The sequence below is a fragment of the Chelonoidis abingdonii genome, chromosome 15 (genome assembly GCF_003597395.2).
Source record: "Chelonoidis abingdonii isolate Lonesome George chromosome 15, CheloAbing_2.0, whole genome shotgun sequence".
In the NCBI taxonomy this organism is placed as follows: domain Eukaryota; kingdom Metazoa; phylum Chordata; order Testudines; family Testudinidae; genus Chelonoidis; species Chelonoidis abingdonii.
Genome location: NC_133783.1, coordinates 43,476,808 through 43,494,537, shown reverse-complemented (window position 1 = coordinate 43,494,537; position 17,730 = coordinate 43,476,808). Strand labels below are relative to the sequence as shown.

Sequence of the window (17,730 nt, the reverse complement as noted above, 5' to 3'; positions counted from 1 at the left end):
GTGACTAGCACTATGTGCCTAATGACGCTAGTCCTAGCCACTTCTTGTTTGTATTTCATGATAGCAATGGAATTTGTGTGTAATTTGTGTACATAATAGTCTGTAGAATAGTAACAATTCTATTGTTCAAGGAAAGTAGAAGCTTTTAAAGAAGAATGCCTTTGTGAGATTTATTTATTGTATTTAAACAATGACAAGCTTTTGTTTTAGTGAGTGTGGAAGTACGCACAGAAAATGAATCTTTGTGGATCGACAAAGTGGATACTAATGGAATGTTTAGCTTTTTGCTCCATTTAAACCGATTTATAGTCTATTTATATACAAACCAGCTTTTGGAAAGGGTGTGCAATATGTTTTTGTTGTGTTTTTTCTTTAGTAAATTAAAATATTCTTCAAAGTCTACACCAAGAATATGAGTAATGTGCAAACACATGAAGAATAGCTTTGTCGTTGTTTCCAATGTTGACTTAAACACTGTGTATAAGAAGCATATTTTCTTACTCATTTCATGCTGTGCTTTTGTTGTGCTACATGCAATTCTGTTTTCATATGTATGTATGTATGTTTGTATTCATTCACTGGCCACCAACACAACAGCTGTCAGAAGTACTTGACAAGACTGATGTGGGTACTTAAATGACATTTGTAAATGTTGCATTTCATTTTTAATTTTCACATTTTCTTTTCTTCACCTAGTATAACAAAATGATGGAATATCTGTTTTTCTTGCACAAAGCCATTTCTGTTAAATGTAAAAGTTTTTTCTTCTGTAAATTCCATCAAATCATTTACACTACCTCTTAATATATTCAGTTGCACTGTACATACTGAAGGTTGCACTGAATTAACATACTGTACGTTTTTGCAAAATCATCCCAATTGGATTTCAGTATTTAACACGGACCTCTCAGGAGATCAGTATTCTTCTTTACTACTATACATGCTATTTATTGGAAGTGGGATTGGGACCTGATACATGCGTGTTCCTGTTGGGAAGGGTAACATAGGATTGCTTGACTTCTCTTTAGCAGGTCAGCATTTTCCTGATTAATGATCTTCCTATGTCTTTCTTGTTACCTTTCCTGTCTTTTGTGTTGCGTTGACTAATATATACTCTTCGTCACAACTATGATATGATCTTTTGTGTTCCCTTGTTACTGTGACTTCTGGTTTTCTGTGACCCTTTGTTTCCTGGTGTTGGTCGTCATGTGCATCCTCCAGGCTAGCATTGGATGACGCCATTCGACACAAGCAGCTGAACATATCATCCCGTTTTTCACCCAGGGTGGCAGGGGAGAATGATTTCCTTCAGACTGTTATAAACAAAGTGATTGCTGCTAAAGAAGTTAACCACAAGGGTCAGGGTAGGTACTGTTCTTTATGTAAACTGGCATACAAAATATATCCTTGCTTCACACCATCTGACTATTTAAATTTGGACTGGAGGATTCATTTTTTTTTTTTTGTTTGCTCGCTATTGTTTGGTACCAGAAAAGACCTGTCCTGTTTCCTCCCCCTCCCCGCTCCCGGTTCTTCCCATCTCTCTCTCTCTCTGCCCTCTTCCCCCCCCCCCCGCTTCCTTTTTGGGAGTATTGTTATTCTACAGATTGTCTTCTGTCCTGATGCAGTGCTTGGCCACTTTTACATGCGTCTATATTTCTTCCCTATCCATTCTTGTATGTTTGTGTATTGAAAGCAATGACTTCAAGAACTGGCTTTCATGCCTTTGAACTCTGGCACACCCATCAAGGGAGGAGGGGTGTTCCTCTCCTCCCCATTTTTCTCATTTTTTTCCTATTAGCAATTGTAGTCAAAGCAACTGGTCTGCTGTCAATACGACAAGGCAATTACTCTAATTAGGATTGATACCAACTTGTGTTTTGAGTTGGTAAAGGAGGGCTGCAAAATAAACACTGTTAATTACTGTCTATTGATTGAACAGATAATTCAGTGTATTCTCTGCTGACATGAATATAGATATAAAAGAGATGTACTAGTTAAAAAAATTTAAATGCATTCCAACCCTATTGCTATATACTTGATTCATTCTTTTTCTGGTCTTGGATTAACTCATCATTGTGTAAGTAAATGCAGAATCTCAGTCTACCAATTTCCTCTTGGAACTGTTTTTCTTTTATTTATAAAGTGTCTGAACAAAGGGTTTAAAGAAAATACGCTTTGATCACTCGTATATGCATAACAGAATTGCAGCTTTTTTATACAATAGCAATATAAAGAGGCGCATGGGTTTTGTTTAAGAAGTTTTTTCTGCTATTTTGAACTGCCACTCCAGCCAATATTTGTAGAGAGGTATATTATTACAAGTTATTAAATTGTAACTTTAAATTTACTTTCGGATTCTTCATCTGTAAAAATAAAAAATTAGTGGATGGAGAGTACTTGCTGCGAGTGCACAAGTTGCTGATTGTGTTATTTTCCTGTTACAAATGTTATGCAGATTTTTTTTATAAAATTTGCTTGATAGATATACCGTTTTATTGTATTGCTTCTTTTTCTTTCACTTCTATAATTGCCTTTGTTTTTATTTAACTCTTATACCTCATTGCAATGACCACCATTAAGGAGTCCGTTTTACCAAGTTATCCCTCATTGGTATCTGAGATTCCGCAGTTCTCATCTGTGTCATAGCACAGGAAGTAACTGCATGGTGTCTGTTGGCAAATGCTGACATTTTAAAGGAATCGTTGAAGTTTTCAGAATAGTATATACACTGCAAGTTACACTTTCCTAGGTTATTCCCATAAATGAAATGCAGAAATGATCTCACAGCACATGAGGCAGTGGGGCCGTTTGTCTGGCTTGTTGGAGGAAGCGTGTTGCCCCTTGCAGGGTTAGAGAACCAGAGTTATCTGCTACAGAGGCAGGCAGCTCCATGCCTGGTTAGTGTTGGGGACACTGACCCATCCTTCCCACCAGGTGACCTGTGTGTGTCTGGAGGATGCTGTTCATGCTCCCATGTACAGTAAAAGCCTTTTCAAAAACAAAAACCTGAACCAGGGTGAGCAGCATCCACCCTTCCTCTCAGGAAGTACTTGAAATACCAGGTTTTGCCATGATCTGCTGTGGGCATTAGGACAGTTACTCCTTTCTTGGGGGGGCTGGGAAGGAATATTTCCTGATGGCCAGATTGGTCAAGTTGAGGTGGGGTTTTTGCCTTCTCTACAGTGGGTTGGGAGCTGAGTGGAGGAAACAAACAAAATGGGGGAGGGTTAGGCTATGATGATGCAATTCATTGGTAGCTTGTGGCAGATGTCCAATGCAGGTACTCCTTAGGGAGTGGATATGGTGATCAGATCAAATGCGAAAGTATTTAAAGGAGGTATTCTTTAAAGGAGTGGATATGGGAGCTGTTCAGGTCTGCTGTGACTGTTATGGCAGGGAGTCAACCCCTGTCCCCCAGTAGTCACCCTTAACCCCCATTTGATGGAGGGAGATGTGTGCTGAGGTCCCAGAAGCAGGTTGCCTGGCAACCAGGCTGGGTAAAGGAGTGGACTGACAGCAGCTCCCCCCCTAGGTATGTAAATAGTTATGGAATTACCTGTAGTGTAAAATTTTACCTGTTGGGCACTTCCAGACTTTTAGGGCTAAATTGTAGCCTGATTTAAAGTGAATTCAGAGTCTCATGTCCTCCTCCTGGCATAGCCAGACAATGTGCATTGGGGAAGAGTATCAGAGTTGGGGACATCTTCCTCAGATACTTGATACTTTTTTCTCAGGTCTTCTGCCCTTGTACTTTTCATGTGAAAAGAATAAAACCCTTTACTTTCTCATTTGGAAGATTTATGAAAAATCCAAGGGCAGGCATAAGCTGAAGACCAATGCTATTGATGGCTTAATAACCATTTTCTGAATTCAAGCCTGAGAAGAACTAGCTCTCCAGTTTTGAGGACAGTTGGAATACTCCGTGGCACCTATTTTATCTTGTTCAGTGCAGAATTTATTTAAAAGGTGCTATAGCAGCTCCACAGTGCCAACTTCACTGTGCCCAGTGAAGCACTGAAGATTCCAACATCTTTCTTCCAATCCATACTCATGTTGTTGGTACCGCAAAAACTGTTCCTACAGTGGACTTAAGTTTTGTTTTACTGAAGCCTTTCCTCCAATTCCATTTTCTTAGACTTGAAAAAGATGATCCCATCCCACCCAATCAGCCATCATCCTTACTAAAATATATTCTCCTGTGTGAAAAAAAGACATTCCTTTCTATCATTGCCATCTATTAACAAGCAATAGACAACAAACTGCTAATGGATTGCATTACACTCCCCAGAGGAAAAATAAACTAGGACCCTAAATCTGCTACTGTGTGTGTCTGCATGTGTAAGAATGGGCAGAGCTGCACCTACATAGAACCCTATTGACTTTGTGTGGGCACAGGGGTCCACCTGCCCTTGTGCACGCATTGTGGAATTGTGGCCTAAAATGCTATATCCTCCTTTAGGAATCTCCTACAAGGTATTGTGTAGGCTACATGAGCCACATCCGCTATGTCTCCAACACACTCTCTCTCTCTCACACACACTGGATTTCCAGCTTTTCTATCTTTTTTGTTGTTGTTTGCCTTAAAATCTGTTCTAAAATCTGATGTACTCAATGCATTCCAGGTGTGATAGTTGTAGTTCTATTTCAAAGTTTTTCTTAAATAATTATTTCTAGTCTAATGTTGCAAAATGTAAATGTTTTGGGGGCAAGACTTAGTTACTTTTATGTGCATTGTCTTTTGAAGTTTATAAGACCTCTTTTTTGTTTGTTTTAAAAAATTGGAAAATATATCTAATAATTACATTTTATGCTTCAGGTTTATGGGTGACTTTGAAACTTCTTCCAGGAGATATTCATCAGATTAGGAAAGAGTTTCCTCACTTGGTGGATAGGTCCACAGCTGTGGCTCGGAAAATGGGATTTCCTGAGATTATTATGCCTGGTAGGTGTCAATAATTGCATTGGGATACTAAGAGCAAAATGGGGCACCCTGCTAAAGTTGACGCTTTTTAGAGCAGTAAATTGATACATTCCCATAGATAATATAACTGTCTGAATCAAATCCATAAAAATAACTAATATTTAGGTTCATAATTATTTTTTTTAGTTTATATTAAGTACTTCCTGCCTCAAAAATTTTACATTAATAATTTGGTCGCAAAGTGATAGACATTGAGTAGCTCTACTCAGATAGTCGAGCATCTAGTTTGTTTCAAATCACATACACGTGAGTGGTGTTGACTACTTTGTTACCAGTGGAGCTGTGAAGCAATGTACAGCATACAGTTTCAAAAGGCGCAGCTTAAATTACATGTATAAATGGACAACTACATGTTTAGTTCATGTACTTAAATGCAATAATGGATAATTGTATTCACATGGTTCGAGTGACTGTTTATATATAACACATGTTTGCATTATTTCTTAAGTCACCTGTTAAATGTGTCTGTATATCTGAAAGTTTTGAAATATGATTTTTTAAAAAGATCAATATGAGAAAAAAGCATTAATTAATTGTTTTGTTTTAAAAAGATGCCCTCTTCATGTGTTTTGGGGCATGTATAGAAAATTTGGAAACAGATATTTGCTGCTTGTTTATGAAGGAAAAGGAACATACCTGAAATAAAAATGACTGCCCCTGCCCCTTCTCAAGCAAATGACTGAGGAAAAGATTTAGCTTGTATGTCCCGCATAAGATCCACAGGCTCTAGATTCTGTTGGACATCTTGAAGGAGAATTTCAGAGTTCAGGACCCTCCATTAAGTCATGGGCTGTCAGTAGCTTCCAGATGTTTGTATATAAGCCCTATATAGCTTAAGTGCCTCAGTCGACCACACCTGTTGTGATCATGAGACAGAGACCCTGAGTCTCAGGCAGTCAGCCAGAGTTACTTATCTCTATGCACATGTATTTCCCTCATTTCATGATACCTTTTAAATAAGAATATTTGTAAGACAGTGTACCATATATAAAGCATCCAATTAAACACACTTTCATCCATGGAAAATTTAAATTAAAAAATATTAGCACATCACCTGCAGTTCTGCCTTTCTAGTCCACACAAAATAAATTAAAATTAGGTTTGGAAAAGGGAAAACCAAGGAAATAAAAGGATCTTGAGACATGGTATGGTAATATGTCATCTTAAATAACTACAATTATCGGATTTATTTTCTGTCCTATTTAGTTTCTTGCACCTCTCTTACCTCCACTACTGTGGTAGATTGGGGTTTTCAAAAATCTTACTAACAAAGATTTGGGGGTATGTTTTCTCAGCATCAGCCCAAACCTGGTTAAATACACATGTTCTATTAACATTACCACTGATCATGCTTTGTTAATACAGTGCCTTCAGTATGAGTTGTAGGTGAAGATACTCTTGTAAAACACTAGTCAGTGGTACTCCTCAGTACTGTATGTTTAAAATTTAAGGATGCAGATCCTTTTGCCAAACGAATGTTCCTTTAAAATCTCTTATTATGGTTTTACACTTCATTGTTTTATGCAGAACTGCATATGAACATTATGAGTTCAATATTTTTTTTTGTCCTGCCAGGTGATGTTCGCAATGATATCTATGTAACATTAGTTCAAGGAGATTTTGACAAAGGCAGCAAAACAACAGCAAAGAATGTAGAAGTTACAGTATCTGTTTATGACGAAGATGGCAAAAGATTGGAGGTATTTCTATTCGAAAATGTAATCTCTGAAATATTTCAGTATAGTTGCCCACATTTTTCCATCATCCCCTTCGGTATACCACTACTTCAATATAACACCACCGGATATAACACGAATTTGGATATAACACAGTAAAGCTGCTCTGGGGGGGGGCTGCGCACTTCTGTGGATCAAAGCAAGTTCAATATAACGCGGTTTCACCTATAACGCGGTAAGATTTTTTGACTCTCAAGGACAGCGTTGTATTGAGGTAGAGGTGTATTTGTCAAAATCTGAAGGCCTTTTTTGTAAGAATGCCTTTTCAAGTTCTCACACCAAAGAATAAATACTTTAGTTTGTTGTTTGTGACAAGTAAATAAATATTGTGGTATCATTGCATGCAATTTTGATTGAAATTAACTAGTGATGAACTGAAAGCATAAGACCTCTTTTATTTTAACCTTCCCACTGGATCCTCTCTTTCATTATTGAATGACAGTGCTGATTTATTTGTTCTCTGTTAGATGGGTATGTATATGTGGGTAAATATTTTTATTCCTTGTCTTTCAAGAATGTGATTTTTCCTGGGGCTGGTGATGACGCTATCTCAGAATACAAGTCAGTGATCTATTACCAAGTGAAACAGCCTCGATGGTTTGAGACTGTCAAGGTACAGATGATGATAAAATAATTTTTCTCATAATGGGTTAATTTAAAATAAAATGAGAATAGATTTTAATATGAAATCTTTAAGAACAAAATTAAAGGGAATTAATGTGGTCAATTGTAGGAAGGGTAAAGGCTCAGCTAGGCAAAAGCCTTTCAAGGTTGCTAAGGAACATTGGCATTGAGTAGAATGTAAATTACTCTTCCATCCTTGTGGTCAAAATAGATTTTGTCGGGGATATTCCACCATCAGTTTAAGACAACTTTCTTTTGTAAATAACCGTACAAAGAAATCATGGTAAACATATATTATAGTGACTTGCTCATTAATGTATTGGGATGTCGGGTTTACTCATGCATTATGCGAATGATGCTAAATTGGCACCATAGTAACAACTTCCTAAGCTAGGTGCCAAAGATTTAATATTAAAAATGAGGCTAGGGGTAGCCTTCTTAAAGACACACATTGGCTGTTATTGCTGGAAAGAATATTAATTGAAAGGAGACTTGGCTAATTTTTTTTTCTTTCTCGATATTATTTTGAAAAAAAATGGCTTTCTCATTGCACTTGCAGTCAGGAGTTAGCTGCTGTGGGAATTAATAGTGCATCTACACTGCACACCCCTAACCCTCCCTGCAGCAGTTAGTCTCCGAGCTAAGGTCAAGTGACTTGAGCTTGTGGGGCTTGAACTACAGGGCTAAAAATCGCAGTGTGGATGTTCCTGCTTGGGCTGGGGTCAAGGCTCTCAGAGCCTTGCTGGGTCTCAGAGCCCGAGCTCCAGCCTGAGTGGGAACTATTTTTATCCCTGTAGAGTGAGCCCTGTGAGTCCAAGTCAGTTAACCTGGGCTATGGGACTCACTACTGCTTGTTTTTTTTTTGTTTGTTTTTTTCAGTATAGCTGTACCCACAGAAAATGATTGTGGTGAGGTAGAATGAATTGCAGACTTGTAGGTCAGCAACATGCAATCCAAATATAAATATGCTTAAGAAAATAGGACTACCCTAATTAAATACCAAGGGGAGAAATATATAAACTTGAGATTTTGTTTAAAGATTATTTATTTAATGCATCACCCTAAGTGTGTGTGGCCTTTTATAGAGAAAAAATTGACTGGATGGGATAAGGGAATGTAAGACAGTTATAAGATCATATGGTTGGTTAGGTTTGTGTATCTTGGTGTGACCTACTTGAACTGTTTTTAAGCTGAAGTTTTTAATGATATAACTTTGTGTCTGTACAAATGAGGTGATTGAGGGTGTGTTATTAATAATAATAATAATAATTAAAAAAGGTTAGGGTACACTGGATATTTAGATAGTGGAGAGAAGAAGACGTGTGAGTGAAGGGGGTGGCGGGTTGAGGTCAAGAAAAAGGCTACCAGTACAAGTGGTATGGTGAGACCAAGGCAGTTAAACTGAATTGACAGTAGCAACCACCTGGACCAGAGAGAGAAACTGATCTAGAGAGTTATGTAGTTATAGCGTAAGTGTTGGGAGTCTTATTATTGATATGAGAGGAACTGACAACATCTGAGGGGTAAAGAATACAATGTCTGTTGTTGATGATGTGAAGATGTCCATAGAACTGAAGGGCTCTACGTAAGGTCTATGTAAAGGCTCTACCCTGACGAGTGTAGAAGGTTCTGCTTCAGATATTGGTGGGAGTGAGGGCTGCTGGGTGTCCCTTGCGTAGCTTGCCTGTCCCATAAGGTCATGTGATGGGGAACTTAGTAGGTGAGGCTCTCTCCCTACCTGTTAATGACTGAGGGAGTGGAGATTTCTTCCAAGGGAGCTACGGACTTTAGAGGCCTTTCATGGAAAAGTCATGCTGGTCCTTAAATACCTCATTTGGAAAGAGCCAAGCAAATTATTAAAAATTCAAGAAAGCTAAAATTACATTACTCTCTCTAAAAATGCAGAAAATACATTTGAAGAACCTCCTTGAAAGTCTGGTATTGGTAACAATTATCTGAAGTTATGGGGGAGAGATAGCTCAGTGGTTTGAGCATTGGCCTGCTAAACTAGGGTTGTGAGTTCAATCCTTGAGGGGGCCATTTGGGAAACTGGGGTAAAAATCTGTCTGGGGATTGGTTCTGCTTTGAGCAGGGCATTGGACTAGATGATCTCCTGAGATTCCTTCCAACCCTAATAATCTCTGATTCTTATTTCCCTCTCTTGTTTTAATTTGTGAAGGTGGCAATTCCTATTGAAGATGTGAACCGCAGTCATTTAAGGTTTACATTCCGTCATAGATCATCACAGGACTGTAAGTACTAGAGTCTTGTTTCCCTGTTGCTTCTGTCAATTCCTGGTGCTTGAATGGAGAGATTGTTTCTGGCTATTTGTGTGTGAATGAGGTACTTCTACTACCACTGCTATTTATTTATTTATTATCGTAGCACCTGGGAGCTCCATTGTACTAGGTGCTGTACAGCTTGTCTTTTTTCCTCTGTTTCCTTTCCCTCTCCTGGTAGTCTTCAGGCCATCTTCCTAAGTCACCAAATGAGAGACCCAGTAAATAAATCAAATGCCAGCTTTGCCTTAAGCAAGAGGGCATGGGTCGATAGGTAGGTAAGTAGGAGGTGAAGAGCCACCTGTTTCAGATGAGGAAAATGGAGACAGGGAATTTGACTTGGTTGGGAGACACTATGGTCTTGTGCACGTAAGGCAGTTTAGGCCTGGGTTCTAATCCCGGTTCTGATACTGACCTGCTGTTGGCTTTCAAATTATGGTTTGGATATGCAAGCTATTTGCCTTCCTGCAACTCCCACTGATTTTCCTTTAAAATCATTAGCAGTTGAGATACTCTGAGCCCTCCAGAATGATGCCTTGTGACTAAGCATTTTCCATATGTTAGCAATTACTGTTCTAGTAATAGAAGAAGGATTTACTTTGACTGTGATAGCGTTCATTTGATATAGGTATTATATATGATTGTCTTTGATAATACATCACACTCCATGCAGCATACCTCCCAGGGCACAAAACTCCCTGACAGACGCACCTAGCTGGACCTGGTACGTCAGTCATGAGTGGGAGTTCCACAACCCCATTTTCTGTTTCATCTGCCATGCTTAGGGCACCTCTCACCGAGGACCTTTTCACAACTTGTGAAAATTGCAAGTTACTCCTCTATTGCTCAAAGGGTGCAGGGGCCTCAATTCCCAGGCGATGCTTGTTCCATGGCAAGGTGGTCTCTGATATGCCTTTCCCTCCATCCCCCTTCTGCTCTAAAATCTGTGCAAGATCTGCCATGACCGAGCCATGGTCCTCCTAGTATCTACTCAGACTCTCAGGGCCTCTCCCCCCCTCAATCTGTCTCCCTGAGCTGCCAGACATTCTCACCCAGGACCAGGGCAGAGTCCAACATCACAGCCCAGGCCTGCTTCGACTGATGGCCTCATTTTTGGATGGGAATCGCATGTAGTCCATGCCTGCTTGACATCAGTGCGACATATACTTACGCACAGCAGATGAGATTTCACACAGGTTTGCTACGTGGCGAAGTGGAAGTTTTTCATGTCCTGGGTGCAACGCCACTGTCTCCCCCTCAAAGACATCTTTCTCCCCTTTATCCTGGACTACCTCTTAGAACTTAAGACCTCAGGCTTCGGCTTTAGCTTTGTCTGGGACCACCTGGCAGCTCTTAGTGCCTTCCTCCCACCGGTGGACAGATACTTGGTGTTTACTCACCCTATCGCTGCCTGATTTCAGAAAGGGCTGATGAACAGCTTCCTACCGATCCTTAAACCTACCCCTCTATGGGACCTCAATCTCCTGCTTTCTGCCCTCACCAGACCTCCCTTCGTGCCCCTGGCCATGTGATTCCCCTCACACTTACCCATGAAGGTCATCTTCCTCCTGGCCATCACTTCTGCCAGGTAGGTCAGAGACTTGGCAGACATGATGGCTGACCCCCCCACCCCATATGGCCTTTCATAAGGACAAAGTCTCATTACACCTTCACCCTAACTTTCTCTCGAAAATAGTCTCTGAGTTCCGCCTCAGCCAGTCTATCCATCTTCTGGTCTTCCATCCTAAACTGCATGTCACTCCCATGCACAGGACTCTGCACTCCTTGGTTGTCTGCCGTGCACTCGCGTTCTACCTAGACAGAACCTGTGCCTTCCGCGCCTCTCCACACCTTCTCATAGCCACTGCAGAGCGGTTAAGGAGCCTGGCCCTCTCCTCACAGCCTTTTATTCAAGTGGGTCTCTACCTGCATCACAGAGTGCTATCCGCAGTCCAATGCCACACCGCCCAGCAGAATTACGTTCCACTCCACAAGGGTATAAGCAACCATCTCTGCCCCCTGATGGACATCCACTAGCACAATATCTGCTGAGTGGCAACCTGGCTGCTCTCTACATACCTTCACTGCCCGCTATGCCATCGGCCAAGGGGCAGCCGAAGATGTGACTGTGGGCCATGCCATCCTGCAGGTGGTGAGACCTTTTGCATCCTGGCACCCACCTCCAAGCTGACCACTGCTTGATACGCAAACGTGTTTGGAATACATTTAGAGACCTTCACTCAAAGAAGAGTTTACTTATCTGTAACTGGAGGTTATTTGAGATGTGCGGTCTCTATTTGTATTCCAATACCCATCCACCATCCCCTGTGCTGTGCACAGCTCTATTCAGCAGTAAGAGGGTGACCAGAGGGTGCGTCAGCTCGCATGGCCTCTTATAACCTCTCCTGGAACATGAGGCAACATATGACATGTACGTGGGTCAACGAATGCTGCTGCTGAAAACCTTCTGGCTTCGGCGCATGGTGCACATGCACACCTGCATTAGGAATACAAATAGGGACTATGCATCTCGAAGAACCTCCAGCTGCAAGTAAGTGACCTCCTCATCTCTACCGCAGTGAAATTATGTGGCAGGCTTTCATTAAGGATGCTTATGTGTGGGCTGCTTTGGGGCAAGGACTGTCTTTTTGTTCTGTGTTGGGATAGTGACTAGCATAATGGGTCCTGAGCCACAAGTAGGGCTCCGAGGTGCAGCAGTAATACAAATAATAAGTTGTAGTAATAAAATAGTTGAAAACATATCGTTCCAGGTATAAGAGATACTGACTTGTTGCTCTGTCAAACAGTAATTTGGGAATTTGTATAAAAATGTAGGTCAAGATTTTAAAACATTGGTGCCTCAATTTAGGCTTTTAAATCCATGAGCAGCCTGACTTTAGAAGAACTGAGTGACCAGCAGCTCCAAAGAGTTCAGTTTTTAGGCACCTATGTTTGAAAATCTTTATTTTACTATCTAGCTTGTCTTGCATATAGAGGACTTACATGGGATGAGGAATAGCTCAGTGGTTTGAGCATTGGCCTGCTAAACCCAAGGTTGAGAGTTCAATCCTTGAGGGGGCCATTTAGGGATCTGGGGCAAAAATCTGTCTGGGGATTGGTCCTGCCTTGAGCAGGGGGTTGGACTAGATGACCTCCTGAGGTCCCTTCCAACCCTGATATTCTAAGACTGCATCCTTATTAAATTTCTTAGCCCTTTTTCTGCATATGGGAACCCTTATCACTGTCAGACCATTTCTAAATGATCTTTCCTTGAGATATTGGAGAGTGTCTCTGTCAATATCAATTACTTAAACTATGCTATGTGTCTTATTTTTTTTTTTTAACAGCCAAAGATAAGTCAGAGAAAATATTCGCTTTAGCATTTGTGAAGCTGATGAGATACGATGGAACAACTTTAAGGGATGGAGAGCATGATCTTATAGTGTACAAGGTATAATTTTAAGGATATTTGCTTCAGTCCATGCACAGATTTGTTTACTGTGAAAGCTTCACTTAATGGAATCTATTACACATTGGTCTAGTTGTAAGTACATGCAAAATACTATATTAAAGGAACATTGTTAGCAGAGTCAAGCAGTGGAAATGTAAAAGGGATTGGAGGTAATGGAGGTTCATTTCTGTATGGCTCTTTCAGAATGATGCCCAGAGGGCTCAGCAGGACCCAACAGCATGTACCGTACAATTGGGATATTCAGAAAATTGAGGGACAAATCTTGAACAAGTTGTACTGTGCATGTGGAAATGCTGATTTTATAGGGCTTGTAATTTGGCTGCATATGGATGGATTTTCGTGGAAGAGCAAAAAGAGCACACCTTTGGCCATGTGAAATTTCACATTTCTGCTCCAAACCATGTAGGTGCTAGAGCTGTTCAGGCCTTTTTAAAAAAACGAACAAACAGACTTTAACCTGAAATTTTTCTAAATCCAGAACAAACATAAAGTACGTAGACTGTAAATAGTTGCATAGAGATTTAGGATAAATACGTTTATTCCTGTTTGAGAATCTACTATATAACTTTGTTCTTTATTATTTTAATTATTTTTCATGTTATGTTTTGATTAAAAAAAAAATCTTGCAGGCAGAAGCGAAGAAGTTGGAGGATGCCTCAACATATTTAAGCTTGCCATCCACTAAAATAGAATTGGAAGAAAAAGGGCATGCCACAACTGGGAAGAGCATGCAAAACCTTGGAAGTTGCACCATCAGCAAAGATTCTTTCCAGATTTCTACTCTTGTTTGTTCAACAAAACTCACTCAGAATGGTGAGTTGTTAGAAGAAATGTTTCTCCACCCCATGTGCCCCCTTAACTTCCCCCTATTTATCAGTGGGGAGGGAAGGTAGTATTATTTTCTTTTATTTAGGGGATTTTATACTGCTTGTGAAGGGTTTTGATCAACAGCCCTGGCAAATGAAGTCCTGTCTAGACACAGCACAAGTACAGTATGAGAACTGGCAGTGTAGCATCCAAACCTTGCTCAGCCTATGTACTTTAGTCCAGCTCTGCCTAGAGATGAGAAAATATTTCCATGCCCGTTTAAGCCAAGGTCCTTCTGGGTGTAAAACAGGGCACCATAGGCTTTATTTAAAACTTTAGTTTCTAGCAAGGGTGCAAACAGGTGTGTGAGAGAAGATGATGGAACACATTCCTAGTATCCCTTCGAAGTGCCTCTGTGTATAGAAGAGCTGGTAAAGACGGTGGTGGAATGGCTATGGTCCCCAGTGGGCTGCCTTATATGATTTTCATTGTGTGTACGGGGTTCTCCAAGTGACAAGTTCTACCCTCTTTTTATATCTGGCACAGAGACCAGAGTAGGGATGGACAGAAAGGTGTGGGAGGGAGGAGGAAGTTGCCAAGCCTCACCCTCTCTGTAGAAAGTGCCCCATGGCTAGAGTTTAAGGATTGGGCATGGAGTGGCAGGGATGTGGTTAGCATCATCTCCTCTAAACCCTTCAGCCTCAGACCTGCTTTTCACGCTCCTTTGGCAGCCTCTGGTATAGTCACTGGTACAGCTCATGGGTCACTGAAGCAACTGACCCTCTTCTCCACCCAGCTCTTTTGTTTTCACTCTGTTCCCATGGAGTGATCAGCCTCCTTCCTTGCTTCTAGATTAGTGGATAGGATTCAGGATATGGGGTAGGGGAGGTCATCTGGGGTTGATGGAGTCCTCTTGGGAAAGGAGAGAGTCATTAAAGGAGTCACCAGGGGGAGAGGGATCAGGTAGTACTTGGAGGCTGGCTGTTTTAGTGATGTATGGTGGGACTTTGGAGGCCAGAAGGAATCTAGCCTAGAAGGGTCTAACCTAATGAACACAAGTCCTCTGCAGTATGTAATTTCTCTGTCCTCTCTTTCAAAAATGTGGTGGGATCTGTGCCTTTGAGATAGCTTAACTTAATTGACAGCTCATACACATAGTATTTTGGAATACTTCGATATCGAATTGACACAGGTTAATTAAAACTTTCAGTGGATTTAATACCATGAATGACTGTGTTGATCTGTACCCCTCTTTCACTTGTATTTTACATAAGTGCTTATAAATACACATATTGTGTAAAGTGTACAATACTGAGTGATGTGTTACTGCCAGCAACCGTTAAGATTGTCCTGTAAATATATTCTTTATTCAGTTCCTATCCAAGTAGAAAAATCACAGGTCTGACATGACGTCGTAGTCACCTCACAATTATACTGCAGTACTTTGTGACATCTCTGAAACATATTCCTGTTGTTTTATATTAAAAGCACATAAGATTCACTGCAGTCAACCAATATTATGGCATAAGGAGATACTTAGCAATAATTCTGAAATAATTTTTGAATTGCAACCCAAATATATGATAACATCCTAATGATAACACAGTTATTTTAGTTTGATAAAACGTAGCTGACAGAATCCAATATAGAGGGTTGCACTGCTTGAAACATTATTTTAGTTCGTGATTTATAATGTTTATTGTTACAGTTTTTCTTATATGTTTGCTAATTAATGTTAGTAGTATTCAGAAGTTTAGTCAATACGTTATTGGAACCTAGGCCTGGTCTACACTACGAGTTTATACTGAATTTAGCGTTAAACCAAATTAACCCTGCACCCGTCCACACAACGAAGCCCTTTATTTCGATATAAAGGGCTCTTAATACCGATATCTGTACTCCTCCCCGACAAGGGGAGTAGTGCTGAAATTGGTATTGTCATTTTGGATTAGGGTTAGTGTGGCTGCAATTTGACGGTATTGGCCTCCGGGAGCTATCCCACAGTGCACCATTGTGACCGCTCTGGACAGCAATCTGGAGTCTGATGCACTGGCCAGATAGACAGGAAAAGCCCCGCGAACTTTTGAATTTCATTTCCTGTTTGCCCGGCGTGGAGAGCTGATCAGCACAGGTGACCACGCAGAGCTCATCAGCACAGGTAACTATGCAGTCTGAGAATCGAAAAAGAGCTCCAGCATGGACCGCAAGGAGGTACTGTGATCTGATTGCTATATGGGGAGGGGATTTCTGTGCTAACAGAACTCTGTTCCAAAAGATAAAATAAAAACATTGAAAAATTTCCAAGGCCATGATTGGAGAGAGGCCACACAGGGACTCAGTACAGTGCCGTTGTGAAGTTAAGGAGCTCGGACGAGCCTACCAGAAAACCAAAGAAGCAAACGGAAGGTCCGGGGCAGGGCGCAACATGCCACTTCTATCGCTGAGCTGCATGCATTCTTAGGGGGGTCTGCCACCACTACCCCACCCCTGTTCGTGGATTCGAGGTGGGGGTAATCTTAGCTTGCCCGAGGATTCTGCGGACGGGGAAGATGAGGAGGGGAAGAGGAGGATGAGCTTGCAGAGAGCACACAGCACTCTGTTCTTCCCAACAGCATGATGCTTTTTCTCAGCCTGACAGAGTACCCTCCCAGCCTTCCCAAGCCACTATCCCAGACAATGAAGCACGGAAGGGGACCTCTGGTGAGTGTACCTTTGTAAATATAAAATGTGGTTTAAAAGCAGCGTTTTTTAATGATTAATTTGCCCTGGGGACTTGGGATGCATTCGTGGCCAGTACAGTTACTGGAAATCTGGTTAAACGTGTCTGGGGTGAGGAGCGGAAATTCCCAGAGACATTCCGTGAAGCTCTCCTGGAGGTACTCCAAAAGCTTGCAGAGGTTTCTGGCAGACACAGCGTTATTTCCGTCCTGCATGATAGGACATGAGACCATGCCATGCATGTAGCAAGTAATCTGGTATCATGGCATGACAAAGCCATGCTGCGATATGGTCCCGGTGTTTGCTGGCATTCAAGCAACATCCGTACTTTATCTCGCTGTGTTATCCTCAGGGGAGTGATATCGTTCATGGTACCTGGTGAAATACGGGAATTTAATTATGGGACAGAGATGGCCATTCCTACTGGGCTGTTTGCGCTGTGCTGAAAAGAAGTCCTTCCTGCAGTTAGCCAAGTGGGGAGGGTGGGGGGAATTGGCGCTGAACTTTTTTCGCATTTGGCTAGCAGGGATCTTACCTGCTACAGCCATGCATGGGGGGGGTAAAGTATTCATTCCAGAAAATTGGATGGGGGGGAGTTCTGGTGCTGCACGTTAACAGGAAAGAAGCAGCACTCAACGGGCTTTTGCTTGCTATTGGGAAAGGAGGGCACTGTGTATATGAAGGCTGCAGAAGCTGAAAGACAATGGCTTACCATGGGCGCATGCAGAGTTGAATTTACTTCCTGGACCTGCGTTGGTGATCTCTAATACCAAAGCCGCAGGCACTCAATATTAAGATGCAAAATGTGACACTTGTAGTAAGATCACATGTGCCATGTAAGGTGAATAGTGTTGTTCACCGTGAAGAGTATAACCACTGTTCTGTAAAATGTATCTTTACTAGCTTCTCTCCCTTTTTTCCCTCCTTCCTGCAGCTGCAAATTTTTCAAGCCTCCCTCCTCATTCCCAAAGTCTTTCTCAGATAAGGCGGTGGAAAAAAAGCGCGAGACGAAATGTTCAGAAATCGTGGAAGTGAACGCGAATGAAAGAGCTATCTGAATGAGTGGAAGGACGTGGTATCCAAGTACAGGAAAGATGCCGGGAAGTGGGA

At 41.3% G+C, this 17,730-nt stretch overlaps 1 protein-coding gene across 3 annotated transcripts in view; it reads left to right on the top strand.

The window, feature by feature from the left end:
• DOCK1 (dedicator of cytokinesis 1) overlaps positions 1 to 17,730 on the top strand; it is a 570,673-nt gene that overhangs the window by 80,022 nt on the left and 472,921 nt on the right. For 2 of the 3 annotated variants that reach the window (XM_032801590.2, XM_075072746.1), the window contains exons 12-18: positions 1,222 to 1,364; positions 4,820 to 4,945; positions 6,560 to 6,684; positions 7,235 to 7,333; positions 9,524 to 9,596; positions 12,971 to 13,074; positions 13,725 to 13,908. In XM_032801590.2, the coding sequence (XP_032657481.1) occupies positions 1,222 to 1,364; positions 4,820 to 4,945; positions 6,560 to 6,684; positions 7,235 to 7,333; positions 9,524 to 9,596; positions 12,971 to 13,074; positions 13,725 to 13,908 (854 nt within the window). The remainder of the gene's footprint in view (positions 1 to 1,221; positions 1,365 to 4,819; positions 4,946 to 6,559; positions 6,685 to 7,234; positions 7,334 to 9,523; positions 9,597 to 12,970; positions 13,075 to 13,724; positions 13,909 to 17,730) is intronic. The other variant, XM_032801591.2, reaches the window with a different exon arrangement.